Below are 20,898 nucleotides of genomic sequence, written 5' to 3'. Positions count from 1 at the left end.
GAAAAGTATTGCGCCAGGTCAAGAGACCTGCAGGCGATAGCTGTGGACGCTCTAGTGACACCGTGGGTGTACCGGTCGGTTTATGTGTTCCCTCCTCTTCCTCTCATACCAAAGGTACTGAGGATAATAAGGAGAAGAGGAGTAAGAACTATACTCATTGTTCCGGATTGGCCAAGAAGAGCTTGGTACCCGGAACTTCAAGAAATGATATCAGAGGACCCATGGCCTCTGCCACTCAGACAGGACCTGCTGCAGCAGGGGCCCTGTCTGTTCCAAGACTTACCGCGGCTGCGTTTGACGGCATGGCGGTTGAACACCGGATCCTGAATGAAAAGGGCATTCCGGAGGAAGTCATTCCTACGCTGATTAAAGCTAGGAAAGAAGTAACCGCAAACCATTATCACCGCATATGGCGTAAATATGTTGCGTGGTGTGAGGCCAGGAAGGCCCCAACGGAAGAATTTCAGCTGGGCCGTTTCCTGCACTTTCTACAGTCAGGGGTGACTATGGGCCTAAAATTGGGTTCCGTTAAGGTCCAGATTTCGGCTCTATCGATTTTCTTCCAGAGAGAACTGGCTTCAGTGCCTGAAGTTCAGACTTTTATTAAGGGAGTGCTGCATATTCAGCCCCCTTTTGTGCCTCCAGTGGCACCTTGGGATCTCAACGTGGTGTTGGATTTCCTAAAGTCACATTGGTTTGAGCCACTTAAAACCGTGGAATTGATATATCTCACGTGGAAAGTGGTCATGTTGTTGGCCTTGGCTTCGGCCAGGCGTGTATCAGAATTGGCGGCTTTGTCATGTAAAAGCCCTTATCTGATTTTCCATATGGATAGGGCAGAATTGAGGACTCGTCCCCAATTTCTCCCTAAGGTGGTATCAGCCTTTCATCTGAACCAACCTATCATGGTGCCTGCGGCTACTACAGACTTGGAGGCTTCCAAGTTGTTGGACGTAGTCAGGGCCCTGAAAATTTATGTTTCCAGGACAGCTGGAGTCAGAAAGACTGACTCGCTATTTATCCTCTATGCGCCCAACAAGTTGGGTGCACCTGCTTCAAAGCAGACTATTGCTTGCTGGATCTGTAGTACGATTCAGCTTGCACATTCTGCGGCGGGACTGCCGCATCCTAAATCAGTGAAAGCCCATTCCACGAGGAAGGTGGGCTCTTCTTGGGCGGCTGCCCGAGGGGTCTCGGCTCTACAACTTTGCCGAGCAGCAACTTGGTCGGGGTCAAACACATTTGCTAAATTCTACAAGTTTGACACCCTGGCTGAGGAGGACCTTGAGTTTGCCCATTCGGTGCTGCAGAGTCATCCGCACTCTCCCGCCCCTTTGGGAGCTTTGGTATAATCCCCATGGTCCTTACGGAGTCCCAGCCTCCACTTAGGACGTCAGAGAAAATAGGAATTTACTCACCGGTAATTCTATTTCTCGTAGTCCGTAGTGGATGCTGGGCGCCCATCCCAAGTGCGGATTGTCTGCAATACTTGTATATAGTTATTGTTTAACTAAAGGGTTATTGTTGAGCCATCTGTTGAGAGGCTCAGTTGTTATCATACTGTTAACTGGGTATTTGTATCACGAGTTATACGGTGTGATTGGTGTGGCTGGTATGAGTCTTACCCGGGATTCAAAATCCTTCCTTATTGTGTCAGCTCTTCCGGGCACAGTATCCTAACTGAAGTCTGGAGGAGGGTCATAGTGGGAGGAGCCAGTGCACACCAGTAGTCTAAAGCTTTCTTTTAGTTGTGCCCAGTCTCCTGCGGAGCCGCTATTCCCCATGGTCCTTACGGAGTCCCAGCATCCACTACGGACTACGAGAAATAGAATTACCGGTGAGTAAATTCTTATTTTACTTTGCTCTATTATAATCAATTTCTAACAGGAAGCAGATGAATAACAAATATATGCAAGTGTTACGTTTATGTCGCATAGATAGTTGTAGAATACAAAAATTAAGTGTTTATAAACACCAACGCACCATGACAGTAACTAATGCATACCTCCCAACTTGACAGTTCCCTAAAGAGGGTCGTGGCCTAAGAAAAGGGGGCGTGGCTTCGCGGGAGAACCCGCGATCGTGAGCCACGCCCCGTTTTCGTCACTGAGGGTGCATGCCCAGCGCTCTGTGAGCCGCTGGCATGCCCCCTCTCCCTCTGAATCCAGTGAATAGAAACTGTGCGCATGCGCACAGCGTCTATTCACCGCTGCTCTGCTAAGCAGGGCAGCGAGACACAGAGACTCCCAACTGCCCCCCTCACCGAGGGACACTGCGGCCCGCGGGTGGAACAGCGGGACAGTCCCCAAAAAACGGGACTGTCCCGCGAAAATCGGGACAGTTGGGAGGTATGCTAATGGACTGCTAAAATTGCAATACAAGCTAAAGAACACATTGAAAAATATAAATCATTTAAAAAGGCAAAAAAAGAAACAAAATATAATAACTTTCAGCCATGTTTAAAAAAAAAAAAAATAGAAAAGGCAAGTGATGTGTGTAGGTGTAAGGTCATGACTAGAACTTTAGGCTTACTAGCAGCTAATCATAATACATTAGTCATTTCCTGATAGAATTACAGAAATTCACCTACTTATTAACATAACTAGAAATTACTGGGGCCACCTTCTCAGCTTTACACTTGCCTTTAAAAACATATCCATCAACCAAAATCGACTGCATGACAAAAATCCCAACACTTCTACATACTAATTACAGTTCTACCAATCTGACACAGCTGCCAGAACTAAGGGGGTAATTCCAAGTTGATCGCAGCAGGATTTTTGAAAGCAATTGGGCAAAACCATGTGCACTGCAGGGGAGGCAGATATAACATGTCCAGAAAGAGTTAGATTTGGGTGGGTTATTTTATTTCTGTGCAGGGTAAATACTGGCTGCTTTATTTTTACACTGCAAATTAGATTGCAGATTGAACACACCCCACCCAAATCTAACTCTCTCTGCACATGTTATATCTGCCTCCCCTGCAGTGCACATGGTTTTGCCCAATTGCTAACAAAACTCCTGCTGCGATCAACTTGGAATTACCCCTATATACAAATCCTGTTATGCTTGAAAGCTACCAAATCCCTCACTGGCACATTATGCAGCTGGTCCCCATCACCGTCATGAAAGGTTTATCGGATAGAGTTACTTGTTTGCACCATACCCTAAACCATCTCATGCCACAATGTATACACCCTTTCACTACAATTTTACATTATGCATGGTTATTATAAAGATAGGTTTATAAAAAGGAATAAAGTTGCACCGTGAGTGCTCCTTGTTATAAGAGATACTGTATACTGTAGGGGGAAATTCAATTAGCTGCAAACTTATCACGGATTCTGTGTGTTTTCGCCCAAAAATAGATCATTTTTCCTCCACAAAAAAGGCACTAATTGAATCGCATAACAATAAATATTTGTGGAAAAGTAAATTTTTTCATGGCCGAATAATTATCGTGCTTAATTGTATCCCCCCCATAGCCAATTAGGATCATACATTTACATAAATATAAATATGCAGTATTACACTCTCTAGCTTTGAGGTTTGTGCATTACATTTTTCTGTTCAATCCAGACATTCATTTGTGCTCTGTAAGAGAAGCAAAATATACTTAATGTATATTACTCGATCTCAGAAACACACTGACTCATCCCTAAGTCTCTTATTTCCCGATGTTAGGAAGCTGAAATTTAACATAGGTATTCTTCAGGTGGGAAATAGGAATTAGAATTTGAATAAACCTTCTTTAAGCAGATGAACAGGGGGTGGACGTAATGACATCATCACCGATGCGTGGCTTGCATTGCGTGAACGATAACACCCAAACGGACAATCGGATCAAATTGTGGGTTGTACCTCCAGTGTGTAGAATGTAATAAACTGCAAAAATGGTCCCATCACTGTTTACTGTATCTGCTATGGGTGCTCCTCCGGTAACGACAAGAACCAATGATTAAAATTTAATTACATTTAGATGTCTCAAATTTACATCTCTATAGATTTGCCAAATTTTTAACACTCCTTTATATTTACAACCGTGAAAATCCAAAACTCCTGCCCGAAGAACGGGTAGAACAGCTAGTGTGATATAAAACAATGTGAAAGAATGGTTTTCCTCACTCTTTACGTAATAATAGCAAATTGCTATAAACAGGGATGGACTGGAGCTCTTAATCAGCCCAGGCAGTGTACTTCACGTGCACGCTGCAGGTTCACGTCTTCAAGGTATGTGTCTTGAGTCAAGGGAGCCTGGCCTCACGGCACTCCCCCTTGTCTCTCTGTATGCGGGCAGCTGAGCAGAGCTTTCGGTGGCTGCGCTGTTTGTCCAGGCCAGATTTCTCTGTGTCCAGGGTATTTGTATGTAGGCGTCTGAGCAGAGCGTCGGGTTGTCGTACTGCTCGTCCAGCCTAGATTTATTTGTATCAAGGGTATCTGTATGCGGGCGACCAGAGCGCCGGGAGGCTGTGCTGCTCGACCATCCCGGGTATCTCTGTGTGACTAAACCGGCCTATGAAATCATCGGCCCTTCTGTCAGTCAGGCCCTGACTATAAACATCCACAGCAGTAAATAAGGCATGTGTTGCCAGATATACAGCTTTCTCTGACTGAATGATACCAGGACTTTAACAGGTTTCTCCTATTTGTATTTTGCAGCTTTGACGCCAAAACAGAGTATCTGGCATTGGGAGCTGTAAAGAACATTTCACTTAACATCTCTATCTCCAACAGAGGTGATGATGCTTTTGACACAAATGTGTTCTTCAACTTTTCAAAGGAGCTGTACTTCATTAAAATGTGGCAAGAGGTAAGAGATAGGAGTATGCCTATTTTTTTTAGGTACAAAGGCTGCAATGCTAATGTGAACACCAGAAGTAAATGAATGACATTCTGCTGTTGACTGATGTTTAATTCAAGCAGTAATGGTATTACCTATTCCAGAGTTTCCTACACTCCACCATTACAGTCCATGTTTTAAGGATATCCATGCTTGAGTCCAGTTGGCTAAACCAAATTGACCAAGGTACTAATTAAGATTAAGTCACCTTTGCTGAAGCTGGATATTCTTAAAACCTGGACTGTAGTTCTGTTTGGGAAACTCTGACCTAATCATTCATTTTTAATTCTAACATCATGCTAGTACTGTGGGAGACCAGTGGGATTGGACTGCTGTCTCATGCACTAAGGATGTTGCAGCCAGAAGACTATAGTCAGGTTTAGCTACAGATGTGTCCACATCTTTGCTGCAGTCACGCCAAACAGGCCCTCTTGGCACGCCATATCCATCAAGACTGCTTGCATCGGGCATCTTTTTTGTTGAAAATGTATCTTAGATGCAACACGATGTGGCTAGGATGCACCAGGAGACTGTGGTGATGAATTCAATATGTGTCACTTGTATATCTGTGTGCGACTGAGTCCCCGAATCTGCATACGAAGTGCTACGGTGCAGCTTTATTATATACCAAGTTCTGTTGTGCTACATATACAGACTTTGCTGCATACAGATATCCAAGTGTCACATAATCAGCACAGTCTCCTGGTGCGTGCTAACTGCATCGCATTGTGTCTAAAGGTGGGTACACACTACCCAATGTTTAAATGCTGGCAGTGAACGACTATATCGTTGAACGATATTGCGTTCAACGATAGAGTGCGTACACACTGAACGTCATCGTTCAACGGTAACGTTCAGTGACGTCACTGCCGGCATTCCCGAACATGCAGCTCAGCCTGACATTGACGGGTTGAGCTGCATGTCAGCTCAATATTGGTGAATGCTGAACGACGTGCAGGAGCGTGCATCGTTCATCAATATCACCCCCATACACACTGGACGATTTCAGGCTAAAAATAAACGATAACGACATAAATGTTGTTATCGTTTATTTTCTAGGCAGAAATCACCTAGTGTGTACCTACTGTACCTTAAGATGCATTTTCAGGCAAAAAAAAATAGACACCTGACACTAGCAGAGTTGCACCCAACCTGTCAGCTCACTCATAACAGTCATCTCCCGCTGCATGCCGTACTGTGATTACTTTTTTTTTTATTGGTGTCCTCTTAGTAAATTATGTCAATAAATTATTTTCTTTTGACTTTTTTTTATTGGACATCCATTAATGAAGAAATAAGAAAGGCTTTCTCTCTCATTTGCTTTGGAAGAACGTCTGAAATCATATGAAAACTAATGTTCTCTTTAGACACTTTATACTGGTGCATTGAATGCATTTTTCAGGTGTTACACTTTAATCCCTACAATCTATTATAATGGATGTTCACAAGCATGCACAAGAAATAGGCTGTGATACGTACTAAGGCCCTCATTCCGAGTTGATCGCTCGCAAGGCGAATTTAGCAGAGTTGCTCACGCTAAGCCTACGCCTACTGGGAGTGTATCTTAGCTTCTTAAATTTGCTACCGATGTATTCGCAATATTGCGATTACAAACTACTTAGCAGTTTCAGAGTAGCTTCAGACTTACTCGGTATCTGCGATCAGTTCAGTGCTTGTCGTTCCTGGTTTGACGTCATAAACACACCCAGCGTTCGCCCAGACACTCCCCCTTTTCTCCGGCCACTCCTGCGTTTTTTCCGGAAACGGTAGCGTTTTTATCCACACGCCCCTAAAACGCCGTGTTTCCGCCCAGTAACACCCATTTCCTGTCAATCACACTACGATCGCCGGAGCGAAGAAAAAGCCGTGAGTAAAAATACTATCTTCATTGTAAAATTACTTGGCGCAGTCGCAGTGCGATTATTGCGCATGCGTACTAAGCGGAATTTCACTGCGATGCGATGAAAATTACCGAGCGAACGACTCGGAATGAGGGCCTAAATTTTTTTTATTTATATTTGAATGTACCCTTTACAGTGTTGGAAATGGCACAGTTGTCTCTTGCTGATTCATGCATTTACCATCATGTGAAAAGCTCCACAAAAAGCCGTGTGAAATAGTCTATCAGTCCGTCTGTCTGTCTATCCTGTGGAGTATATACTATGTGTACGCACGCACACACACACACACACACACACACACACACACACACACACACACACACACACACACACACACACACACACACACACGCTATACATATACACCTAGTCAATACTTTACAGTGTTTCCAACTGGAATTACAGACACAGGCTGAATATTCATCATTGCCTACATAGACAGACCATTGAGCGGCAGCCAGTTATTGCAGCCTCTCAATAGCTTATTCTTTACAGCACAAAGTAGCAGCCAAAGGATTATTTATCTTGTAACATAAAGCAAGAAGTTTGCTGCATTAGTTAAAGTCCTCCGTTCGGAAGTGTAACATATTCCCTTTCCCCAAGCAAGTGAGAGGGTGTTCTCTGATAAGTACATTAAGAAAATCTTGGTTATTTCTTTCTACACTGAAGTGTGTTGTTATTAAGCTCATGCAGAGCTAGATGCTTGGTGTGAGTGATCCGCCAGGTCCCATGCAACTCGTGCTAACGTCGGGCATCTATTTTACCGAAAATGCTTCTTATTTGCATCACAATGTGGACGCATGAGAAGACTTCATTTGATATGTACACAAAGAGGACGCATGAGGAAGCTTAATTTGATATATAACACTTGTATATTGTGCGTGGGGGAGACTGTGGGCCCGATTCAGACTTGATCACTGCTTATTGATAGACTGCGCATGCGTATGCAACGCAATGCACATGCGCGTCGCCAAACAACAACAGGCATCACTGGACATTTGCATGCTGTTGACAGGAAGAGGCCGTTTGTGGGTGGTGACTGACTGTTTTCTGGGAGTATCAGGGAAAACGCAGGCGTTCCAAAGCGTTTTTAGGGAGGGTGTGTGACGTCAGCTCCGTCCCCGATCAGCCTGTTCTCATCACACTGTAGGAGTAAGTCCTGGGCTGCACACAGACTGCGCACAGTGGAAAAAACATTCTATGGTGATGGAGGTGCAAACGGATTTGCAGCTGTCCGCTGACTGAGGGACATTTGTAGCACGGCGTACACATGCGATCGCACAGTTGCGCAGGCGGATATACACTCCCCTTGGGCGGCGACTATCTGATCGCAGGACAACATATTTAGCAGCCCAGCGATTAGGTCTGAATTGGGCCCTGTATATGGAGCACAACGGGACTTGTATTGGGAAAAAAAGCAGCAGCTGCTACACTGTAGCACTTCATGTACAGATTCAGAGACTCAGGGGGACATTTACTAAGCTGTGATAAGAGCGGAGAAGTGAGCCAGTGGAGAAGTTGCCGCATCAACCAATCAGCAGCTCTGTATCATTTTATAGTATGCAAATTATAGATGTTACTTCAGTGCTGATTGGTTGCCATGGGCAACTTCTCTGCTGGCTCACTTCTCCGCTCTTATCACTGCTTAGTAAATGTCCCCCTCAGTCACACACAGATGTGTCATACATCAAATGAATCAGTCATACATCAAATTAATCAGTGCAGTCTCCTGGTATGTCTTAGCCGTTGCAACTAAGACGCATTTTATGCAAAGAAAGAAGCATAAAAGATGCCCAATGCTAAACGATTCTCAGGTAACCTGGCGTTCCAAGAGGGGCTGTTTCGCATGACTGCAGCAAAGATGTATGAGGACATAGTGTTATGCACACCAGTGCCTGCAGGAATGTACTGGTGTCAGAACTGTTATGCACTCCAGTGCCTGCAGGAATGTACTGGTGTTTGAACTGTTATGCACACCAGTGCCTGCAGGAATGTACTGGTGTCTGAACGGATAGGTATGCAAAGCAAATGAACTCACAGACAGACACAGAAGGTGATAGGGTAACAAAATACACACAAAGTGAACAGAGAAGCCCAGAGGCTAAGGAACTGGGTGTCTCCCTTGTATTAGTAATGCTCAGATGGGAAAAGCAAGAATTTGTGTTTTAATACGTAGAGAACCCGAAATGCTGTTGCTAAGGGCAACAGCAAAACCCTAAAGGGTTACCAACGGGTGTGGCAGTAAACTCCTTGGTCAGAGATGGAATGATAGACACAAGGAGAGTCTCCACAATCCTAATTCTCACTTGCAGTGCACATGGTTCAGCTTACTGCCACTAAACTGACACCTGACACCTTGCACAGTGAGACAGGATTTAGGCAGGCAAGTCTTAGAATACAGCCGCAAACTTGCTAAGTTCACAGAGTAGTAAAAGAACCCCAGCAAGCTAAACGACTGACTCCAGTCTTACTGCTAGGTCTGGATTGGCAGAGTGTAGTACCAAATCCCCAGGCCTATTTGCAGTAAGCAACAACAAATACAAAGCTACACAGTACTGGCTAACTTTCAGGAACTGACTAACCAACAAAGATTCAGCAGCATCTGCTTAACCTGAGAAGAGGCCTTATAAAGCAGGTGCTGTCCACGCCCCACTCAGACCTCACAGACTGTGGGCACAAAAACCAGCACCGGATCCCCTGCCGTGCACAGAGCCTGTAACCACTGCACAGCAAAAGACCCGAACCGGAGTATCAGCTGCGCTCAGGTTACTCCGCTAGCACTTGTCTCCCGGTTGCCATGACGATGTGGCAGCACAGGGCAGGAGACCCTAACAGTACCCCCCCTCTGACGAGGGGTCAAAGAACCCCTACCACCGGGTTTATCGGGGAACTGCGAGAAGAAAGAGTGTATCAGTCTGGGGGCATGAAGATCATAACTGCGCACCCACGACCGCTCCTCCGGGCCATACCCCTTCCAGTGCACCAAAAATGACAGCCGACCCCGAACCATCTTGGAGTCAAGAATCCTTTCAACAACAAACTCCCTCTGGCCACGTATCAGAAGAGGGGAAGGTCTTCCACTGGAAGAAGGATTACTAATCGCCCGTTTTAAAAGGGAACAATGAAATGTTTTATTGATACCCAAAGAACGGGGCAGATCTAACTGAAATGCCACCGGATTGATAACCCTGGTGATCTTATAAGGGCCGATGAACCGGGGGCCTAACTTATGAGATGGCTGTCTCAACTTCAAATTCTTGGTAGACAACCAGACGAAGTCTCCTAATTTGAAGCTGCAGGGTCTTTTCCGCTTATCAAAAACCCTTTTGGTCACTAATGACACAGACACAAGGGCTTTCTTCACTTTCCGCCAAATACCTCTAAGGACCGAAACCACAGAGGAACCACCAGGCGTGGAGTCGAGGGGGTCAAAAGAATTGGCCTTAGGATGATGCCCATACACACAAAGGAAGGGAGAGATCCCTGTAGCAGAGTGAGCCGCGTTGTTATAGGCAAACTCCGCCATGGACAGATGAGCAACCCAGTCAGTCTGACACTTGGAGACATAACACCTGAGGAACTGCTCCAAGGACTGGTTCACCCTTTCAGTCTGCCCATTAGACTGCGGATGGTAGCCTGACGACAAGCTGACAGAAATCTGGAGATCGGAACAAAATGCCCTCCAGAATTTGGCCACAAACTGGGATCCGCGGTCAGAGACCACATCAAGTGGCAACCCGTGGAGACGCACAACATGCAGCATAAATAATTCAGACAGGCGTCTGGCCGATGGCAGCCCAACCAGTGGAACGAAGTGCGCCATCTTCGAAAACCTGTCAACGACAACCCAGATGGCTGTCATCCCCGAGGATTTGGGCAAGTCCACCACAAAATCCATTGAAATGTGGGTCCATGGCTTAGATGGGATAGAGAGTGGATGTAATGGGCCAACAGGAACCCCTCTAGGAGTCTTATTTCGGGCACAGATGTCACATGACCGAACCCACTGATCCACATCCTTAGCCACCGAGGGCCACCACACCGCCCTAGATAGCAACTCCCGAGTTCTGGCAATACCCGGGTGACCTGCCGACTTCTTGGCATGGAATTCCAGGAACACTCGCTGTCTTAACCTAGGAGGCACAAACAAAAGACCTACCGGAAGGTCTGGAGGAGCCTGCTCCTGTGCTCTAAGGACTAATGATAAGAGGTCCTGGGTAATGCCCACTTTAATACATGATGGGGACACAATGGGCAACGGCTCCTCGGTGGTCTCCTGGATTGGAGCAAAACTCTGCGAGAGCGCATCAGCCTTGATGTTTTTTGACGCAGGGCGATATGTTATCAAAAAATTAAAGCGAGCAAAAAACAAAGCCCATCGTGCCTGCCTGGCATTGAGACGCTTCGCTGACTCTAAATATGCCAGATTCTTATGGTCGGTGAGAATTGAGACCACAAACTTAGCCCCCTCAAGCCAGTGTCTCCACTCCTCGAGTGCATCCTTAATAGCCAACAATTCCCGGTTACCCACGTCATAATTCATCTCGGCAGGCGAAAATTTACGGGAAAAGTAAGCACAGGGATGAAGGCGATTATCAGACACTCCCATCTGAGAAAGCACTGCCCCAATACCCATCTCAGAGGCATCCACCTCCACCACAAAAGGACGCTCTGGATCTGGGTGTCGCAGCACCTTGGCTGATACAAATGCCCTTTTGAGACGGGCAAAAGCCGCTTTAGCCTCACAAGACCAGTGAGCAACATCCGCCCCTTTCTTAGTGAGTGCCACCAAAGGCGCCACTATAGACGAAAATCCAGCGATAAATCGTCTATAAAAATTCGCAAAGCCCAGGAAACGCTGAAGCGCCTTCAAACTAGTGGGCTGCACCCAATCCAGGACTGCCTGTACCTTGGAACCCTCCATTTGGAAACCTTCTGGGGAGATCATATATCCTAGAAATGCGATTTGCTGAACTTCAAATTCGCACTTCTCCAGCTTCGCCCCAAGCCGGTGGTCTCTGAGTTTCTGGAGGACTAAGCGTACATGCTTCCGATGTTCCTCCAGGGAATGGGAGAAGATTAGGATGTCATCTAAGTATACAACTAAGAATCTATCCAAATATTCCCTGAGCACATCATTCATGAAATCCTGGAAGACTGCCGGGGCATTACAGTGCCCAAAAGGCATCACCAAATATTCATAATGCCCTGAGTGGGTATTAAAGGCAGTCTTCCATTCATCCCCCTCTCTTATTCGGATTAGATTGTACGCACCGCGTAGGTCAATCTTAGAAAAAATGGTGGCAGTACGAAGCTGATCAAACAAGACCGAAATGAGAGGCAGTGGGTATGAGTTTTTAATCGTGATACGGTTCAATTCCCTGAAGTCGATGCAGGGTCGCAACGAACCGTCCTTTTTACCCACGAAGAAGAACCCCGACCCAACTGGAGACTGTGAAGGTCTGATAAATTCCTTAGCCAAGTTCTCCTGAATGTACTCTGCCATAGCCTGAGTCTCAGGACGTGACAGGGAGTACAACCTGCTCTTGCAGCTTAGCATTTGGCAACAAATCAATGGCACAGTCATAGGGGCGATGGGGAGGTAGTACCTCTGCAACTTTTTTGGAGAACACGTCCGCAAAATCTGCATAACACCCTGGCAATCCTGGCAAACTTAGCTGCGAGAGCCTGACTGGAAGGCTCAAGCAACTCCTGAAACAATCAGTACCCCAACTAAGATTCTCCCCAGAGACCCAGTCAAATTGAGGATTGTGGGCCCTTAACCAGGGTAACCCCAACACCAATGGGGCAAAAATACAGACAGTCACATAAAAGGACAATTTTTCAGAGTGTGTGGCTCCAATAAACAAAGAAATCTGGCTAGTGCAAGAGGTAATTTTACCTTGGGATAATGGTTCCCCGTTTAACCCACAAATCTCAATTTCCGATGCCAAGGGTACTAAGGGAACAGAGTGTTTCAGGGCGAATTGGCGGTCCATAAAAACCCCGTCGGCCCCACTGTCCACAAAGGCCTCAGTCTTGACAGTTTGACCGTGGATCTTCAAGGTCACCGGAATGATAAAAGTCTTCTTGGGAAATTCTGACTTCTGGCCTGACAGGATATTTCCCATCACCCTCAGGCCCTGAAGTTTTCCTGCTTTTCTGGGCATGATACTACCACATGACCTTTATTCCCACAGTACAAACACAACCCCTGCTGTCTCCTCCGCGTCTTCTCACGCGAGGAGAGGCGGGTAGCCCCAATCTGCATAGGCTCCTCGGAAAATTCCTCAGAGTCTGAGGTTCCCTTGGGAAAGAAGGAAACCTCAGTCTCCCTTTCAAGCCTACGCTCTCTCAGCCGTCTATCCACCCGGATGGATAACTGCATGAGCTGATCCAAGCTATCAGGCAAGGGATATTGTACCAGTTGGTCCTTTATCTGGTTAGAAAGACCTCTTCGGTACTGGTGTCTCAGGGCTGGGTCATTCCACTGGGTATCATAGGCCAACCTCCGAAACTCTGTACAGTAAACCTCAACTGGCCTTCGCCCTTGCTTAAGGATCGAAATCTGAGCCTCGGCTGAGGCCGTCTTGTCAGGGTCATCATACAACATGCCCAGTGCCGTAAAAAAAGCATCAACACTTTTAAGCGACGGACAGTCAGTCTGCAACCCATATGCCCAGACCTGTGGGTCTCCTTGTAGCAAGGAAATCACTATGCCCACCCGCTGAATCTCCGACCTAGAAGACTGAGGCCTAAGCCGGAAGTATAGCTTGCAGCTCTCCTTGAAACAAAAGAACTGCGAGCGATCTCCAGAAAAACGATCCGGGAGATTTACTTTCGGCTCCTTAACCCCTGAAGGTGCTGCTGCTGCGGGAGCTCCGCCAGCGGCCTGGGAGGTGTGCATTTTAATGGACAAATCATTAAATTGTCGAGTCAGGACCTGCACCTGATCGACCACCTGTTGCAACGTATTTTGAGGGGTATGCTCCATATTCCCACAAAATTTCAACAGGAGTATTAGGCTGCTGAATATGTTATGCACACCAGTGCCTGCAGGAATGTACTGGTGTCAGAACTGTTATGCACTCCAGTGCCTGCAGGAATGTACTGGTGTTTGAACTGTTATGCACACCAGTGCCTGCAGGAATGTACTGGTGTCTGAACGGATAGGTATGCAAAGCAAATGAACTCACAGACAGACACAGAAGGTGATAGGGTAACAAAATACACACAAAGTGAACAGAGAAGCCCAGAGGCTAAGGAACTGGGTGTCTCCCTAGTATTAGTAATGCTCAGATGGGAAAAGCAAGATGTTGTGTTTTAATACGTAGAGAACCCGAAATGCTGTTGCTAAGGGCAACAGCAAAACCCTAAAGGGTTACCAACGGGTGTGGCAGTAAACTCCTTGGTCAGAGATGGAATGATAGACACAAGGAGAGTCTCCACAATCCTAATTCTCACTTGCAGTGCACAGGTTCAGCTTACTGCCACTAAACTGACACCTGACACCTTGCACAGTGAGACAGGATTTAGGCAGGCAAGTCTTAGAATACAGCCGCAAACTTGCTAAGTTCACAGAGTAGTAAAAGAACCCCAGCAAGCTAAACGACTGACTCCAGTCTTACTGCTAGGTCTGGATTGGCAGAGTGTAGTACCAAATCCCCAGGCCTATTTGCAGTAAGCAACAACAAATACAAAGCTACACAGTACTGGCTAACTTTCAGGAACTAACTAACCAACAAAGATTCAGCAGCATCTGCTTAACCTGAGAAGAGGCCTTATAAAGCAGGTGCTGTCCACGCCCCACTCAGACCTCACAGACTGTGGGCACAAAAACCAGCACCGGATCCCCTGCCGTGCACAGAGCCTGTAACCACTGCACAGCAAAAGACCCGAACCGGAGTATCAGCTGCGCTCAGGTTACTCCGCTAGCACTTGTCTCCCGGTTGCCATGACGACGTGGCAGCACAGGGCAGGAGACCCTAACACATAGCTGTATGAATCAACGCTTAGAGAGATAAAGCAAAGAGAGAGAAAGTACCAGCCAATCAGCTCCTAACTGCTATGTTACAGGCTGTGTTTGAAAAAGTTCCAATATTATGGGGTATATGCAATTGCGATCGAATTGCTGCAAATGTTGAAAAACGGGGCATTTTCGACAAAAAAACCCTGTCGAATTGGATTCGACAATGCAATACAGTACTTTTCGACAAAAAAATGCCGTTTCAGATTTTACTTTTTGCAATACGACATTTGTCAAATTCGACATGTCTGCAATGGTAAAAATGCGGCTTTTCGACAAAAGTATATTCAATTGAAGAATGTCGATTCGACAACAGTGCTTTTCGACAGTCATTTCGTCAATTTCATTCCGCCTCATTTTGCTGTCGTGATCTAATAAAAAAAATTTAAAACATGTTTTTTTTGTGTTATTTTGATTGCTAATAGCATATCTATTTATATTAGAAGGGATTATCTACTTGGTTTGTCTATTTAGGAGCCACAAGTATTATTTAATATATTTTTTAAAAGAATATTTTTTTTTTTTACTGACTAAAATAATATGGAGAGATCAGAGCATATTTCTCAGTGGGAAGGGGTAGGAATGGGTTAAAATTTCAGAAAAAAAATGCGTGGGGTCCCCCCTCCTAAGCATAACCAGCCTCTGGCTCTTTGAGCCGGTCCTGGTTGTAAAAATACGGGGGGGGGGGGGGGGGGAATTACATAGGATCTCCCGTATTTTAACAACCAGCACCGGGCTGTGCGTCCGGTCCTGGTGCCAAAAATACGGGGGACAAAACATGTAGGGGTCCGCCGTATATTTCACACCAGCACCGGGCTCCACTAGTCAGAGAGATAATGCCACAGCCAGAGGACACTTTTATATAGGTCCTTGCGGCCCTGACATGAAATCACTAACTAGTCACCCCTTGCCGGGGTACACTGGAGGAGTGGGGACCCCTTAAATCAAGGGGTTCCCCCCTCCAGCCACCCAAGGGCCAGGGGTGAAGCCCGAGGCTGTCCCCCCGACCCAAGGGCGGCGGATGGGGGGCTGATAGCCAAGAATATTGTTTTTTTGTAGCAGAACTCCAAGTCCCAGCATGCCTCCCCCGCAAGCTGGTACTTGGAGAACCACAAGTACCAGCATGCGGGGGGAAACCGGGCCCGCTGGTACCTGTAGTTCTACTACAAAAAAATACCCAAATAAAAACAGTACACACACACCGTGACAGTATAACTTTATTACATACATGCACACTGACATACACACATACTTACCTATGTTGACACGAAATGTTCGTCCCCTTTTCCACGTAGAATCCACGGGGTACCTGTAAATAAGATTATACTCACAACAATCCGGGGTAGATCGGTCCTCTTCTTAGTTTGTAATCCACGTACTTGGCAAAATAAAAAAACAGAAACCACTTCTTGTCAACATAGGCAAGTATGTGTGTATGTCGGTGTGCATGTATGTAATAAAGTTATACTGTCACGGTGTGTGTGTACTGTTTTTATTTGGGTATTTTATTTTGTAGTAGAACTACAGGTACCAGCGGGCCCGTTTCCCCCCCCCCCCCCCCCCCGCATGCTGGTACTTGTGGTCCTCCAAGTACCAGCTTGCGGGTGAGGCTTGCTGGGACTTGGAGTTCTGCTACAAAAAAACAATATTCTTTTTTCTGACACATGGCTATCAACCTCCCATCCGCCGCCCTTGGATGCGGGGGACAGCCTCGGGCTTCACCCCTGCCCTTGGGTGGCTGGAGGGGGGGGCCCTTGATTTAAGGGGTCCCCACTCCTCCAGTGTACCCCGGCCAGGGGTGACTAGTTAGTGATTTAATGCCAAGGTCCACATTGACCTATATGTATTTTTACAACTAGGACCGGCTCAAAGAGCCCGAGGCTGGTTGTGCTTAGGAGGGGGGGACCCCACGCAATTTTTTTCACGATTTTTTGAACACTTTTGTGCCGTCCATGAAGTCGAATCCAGGACGCACACTATCGTCAATTGGTCCGTTTTTCGACAGCGGGACTGTCGAATCCGTTTTTTATTGAATATGTCGAATTCGGGTCCCGGCAGCCGGGATTCGACTGTCGAATTGTGTCGAATCCAAAAACGGTCGAATCCCAGCGGAATTCGACCGTAACTGCATATACCCCTATATATTGTTCACTACACCAGTTAGGCATAATACTGATTATTAAAATGTTTCCACACAGCAGATGATTTAGTGCCATTGATCCAGATATTTTAGGCAGATGGTTTAATGTTTGTCTGGGAGCATTTAGCACACAGCTGTTACATACACAGTACTCTTACCCTCCAGCCGGCATCAAAAATTGGGTGAATACCGCTAATAATTGGGGCAGTTCCATTGCGGTTTCCGCCTGTGGTTAGCGGGGGATCAGGGGCTTGCATTCCGATATTCCACACGGCTCAGCCTGTCCAGACTTGGCGGCCATTTGTGGCGATGTACGGAGATCCTGCGCCTGTTCATTCATTAATTTAAGTTGAAATTACATTTTTATTTATTTATTATTGTTATCATTTCTCATTTATTGTAAACTGAGGTTCACATGACTACTCACCTACAGTGGTGTAACAGCAAGCCATGTGGCTAGCCACAGTACTGCAAGTAAAACTTCTTAATAATTTTGGGGCAAATTTTGGGATCCAGTCTCTAGGTCGACAGTAACTAGGTCTACACTATCTAGGTCGACCACTATTGGTCGACTGTAACTAGGTCAACAGGGTTTCTAGGTCGACAAGTTCTAGGTTGACAGGTCAAAAGGTCGACATGAGTTTTTCACAATTTTTTTCTTTTTTTGAACCTTTTCATACTTAACGATCCACACGGACTACGATTAGGAATAGTAACCTGTGCCAAGCACAGCGGTAGTGGAGTGAGGCACTTTGCATGAAGCATGCGAGGGGACACAGTGCACTAATTGGGGTTCCCGGTCACTCTACGAAGAAAACGACACAAAAAACACATAAACTCATGTTGACCTTTTGACCTGTCAACCTAGAACATGTCGACCTAGAGACCCTGTCGACCTAGCATCCCTGTCAACCTAGTTACTGTCGACCAATAGTGTTGACCTAGACACTGGCGACCTAGCTACTTTCTACCTTCCATACCACACCCGCAAATTTTCAAAGTGCTATATGTGATAGAGACTAGAGGCGAAGTCACTAGAAATCTGCCAGAATATCTCTCCACTGTATAGACGCCGTCCCAATTTTTGTAATGGCAAACATACAGTCGACAGATGTAATAGCCTGCGACCCGCCAGAGACTCTCCAGAAAAACTAAAAGAGGTGCGTCTGGTGAAAATGCTCAATTTGCATATATTTATGCTATAAGCCCGGGCAGAACCCAATAAGAGCCACATTAAACATATGTAGTACTTCGCCACTACTTTATAATAATTCAAATATGATTGTTTACACAATTTTAAATGTTTTATTATTTAAAAACAGTATTGCCCCCAATAATAAAATCTTCAAATATTTATATGGCTCATCAAGATTTTTTTTTTTTTTTTTAGGGTCCTTAATTGAGTATAAAAGAAGTGTCGATGTAATATAAATGTTTAATATGGCTCTTTATTATGTCCTGCACGCACAGATAGCTCAGACTGCATGTCATTTGAGCAATCTCTCTGGCCAGAACCATTTTCTGAAAGTGGAAATTCGCCAAAATTTTGCAGCGATTTACGGTGAATTTAAACTTGCTGAAAAGTCGCAACCTATTACATTCCTACCTTGGCATTAAGTGTCTACATTACACGCGGAGAAATCATACTACATGGTCTACTGGATTGCAGTACACTTGTGCAGTGTTAAAAGACAATTTGAGGCTTGCTAAATCAAGTCACTGTATATTATTTTTCTCCCCTGACTTCTGCCGCTCCACAGTAAAGAGAATTTATATACTTAGTGTTATATGTGTTCATGATCTTTGCGCTTACAGCAACACCTTCAGACAAGCCTCATGTTTCCCTTTCCAAACACAAATAAATGTTCTGATTAAAGTGTGTGCCTGTATGCAAAGTTCAACAACAGCTACAGGAACCATGTTATTTTTGGACACAACTATTGAGGTTTTATGTCTTAAAAATACAGTTACCCTCTTTTCATTTGTGGCCTCCTTGGTATGTTCTGTATATTTGTATTACAACTTGGAAAAGGAATGTTAGTGTCAAATGTATGCAGGCATTTAATATATTTTTTTTCTTTGACTTAAAGTACATGCTTGTTTAATTTGCTTCTTATTAATTATGGAAATTTATTTTGACAAATATTGCTTCTGTGTTGCTCTGGGATCATATTAGATGTGTGTTAGTTGGACTGTGATTGTGTGCATAATATACTCTATAGAAAAAACGATACTGACCTTATAATACATTTGAGCTTAAGGGGTATATTCAATTAGGGTCGGATCCATTCCGACATGCATTTGTCGGAATGGATCCGACATCCCCTATTCAATCTTATCTCAATTCGACTTTTAAAAAGTCAAATTGAGATGAGGGACCCAGAGGAGGAGAGGGGGGGAGCCGCGGGGAGACCAGCGGGGACAGCCGCAGGGCATACAGGGGAGAGAAGCTCTACAGCAGCGCTGCAGAAGGATGTCTCACAGCCGCCAGACCTCACGGCAGTGTCCACCCGGCTCCAGTAAGCGTGACCTCACTTGCTGGAGCCGGGTGGACGCTGCCGTGAGTGGCGCGGCTGTGAGACATCCTGCTACAGCGCTGTGTTGTAGCGCTTCTCTCCCCTGTATGCCCGTGTATGCCCGCGGCTGTCCCCCATCTCCCCACGGCTCCCCCCCCTCCTCCTCTGGGTCCCACATCTCAGTCAGACATTTTTTCTATGTCGGCCTGAGATGGTCGGAAACTGGGCTAAATCCTGTCGAATTTGGCCCCGTTTCATTCAAAAGTACGTGTATCGGCAGCTATACCGCCGATTCACGTACTATTCGGCAAGTCGAATTCCGCGACTTGTCGAATAAAAACTAATGGGACTGAATAGGTCGTATCACTATTCGACCTTAAAAAGTCGAAAAAACTGCCGTCTTTTCGACAGACGCCAGTTTTCGACCCAAAATTGAATATAACCCTAAGAATACATTTTCCATTAGTTATCAGAGACGGTATTGCACAAACAGTAGACTTATTTGTTACAGGATACTTGTCACTTACTACAAATTTTCTCACAAACTTATTCCTGGGGATGCTGATTCCATGGAGAATGTAGTTAATAATTGCAAAATATATGGGTGTGCAATTCATCCTTACTGTATATGTGCGTATGTGCCTAATATTACCTCACATGTTACAAAGAACATGCCCACAGCATGCTTTCATTCTGGAAAATCCCCCTAAGTGGCCTTTGTGGGGTTATAAGTCCATCTTTAAACAGTAGAAGAACATAATTCTTTCAGGTGTCCTCCGAAATACTTATAAGTAGAGATGTGCACCGGAAATTTTTCGGGTTTTGTGTTTTGGTTTTGGATTTGGTTCCGAGGCCGTGTTTTGGATTCGGACGCGTTTTGGCAAAACCTCCCTTAAAATTTTTTGTCGGATTCGGGTGTGTTTTGCATTCGGGTGTTTTTTTTCAAAAACCCCTCAAAAACAGCTTAAATCATAGAATTTGAGGGTCATTTTGATCCTATAGTATTATTAACCTCAATAACCATAATTTCCACTCATTTCCAGTCTATTCTGAACACCTCACAATATTATTTTTAGTACTAAAATTTGCACCAAGGTCGCTGGATGACTAAGCTAAGCGACCCAAGAGGGCGACACAAACACCTGGCCCATCTAGGAGTAGCACTGCAGTGTCAGACAGGATGGCACTTAAAAAAATTGGCCCCAAACAGCACATGATGCAAAGAAAAGAGAAAAAGAGGTGCACTGTGGTGGCTGGATGGCTAAGCTAAGCGACACAAACACCTCAATATCACAGGAATTATTTGTTCTAATCAATGGTATTATTGGTCCAAATCACTGGAAGAAAATGACAAAATCACTGGAATTATTCGTTCTAATCAATGGTATTATTGGTCAAAATCACTGGAAGAAAATGACAAAATCACAGGAATTATTCGTTCTAATCGGTGGTATTATTGGTCCAAATCACTGGAA

General features: G+C 45.4%; 1 protein-coding gene across 1 annotated transcript in view; it reads left to right on the top strand.

The window, feature by feature from the left end:
• The window catches only part of ITGA9 (integrin subunit alpha 9), an 838,556-nt gene that overhangs the window by 562,519 nt on the left and 255,139 nt on the right, over positions 1-20,898 (top strand). The window contains exon 18 of the mRNA XM_063922573.1: positions 4,660-4,810. Within this exon, the coding sequence (XP_063778643.1) occupies positions 4,660-4,810 (151 nt within the window). The remainder of the gene's footprint in view (positions 1-4,659; positions 4,811-20,898) is intronic.

This window comes from Pseudophryne corroboree, chromosome 5 (assembly GCF_028390025.1).
Source record: "Pseudophryne corroboree isolate aPseCor3 chromosome 5, aPseCor3.hap2, whole genome shotgun sequence".
Classification (NCBI taxonomy): domain Eukaryota; kingdom Metazoa; phylum Chordata; class Amphibia; order Anura; family Myobatrachidae; genus Pseudophryne; species Pseudophryne corroboree.
Note: the sequence above shows the minus strand (reverse complement) of the source record. Positions and strands in the feature narration are given on the sequence as shown.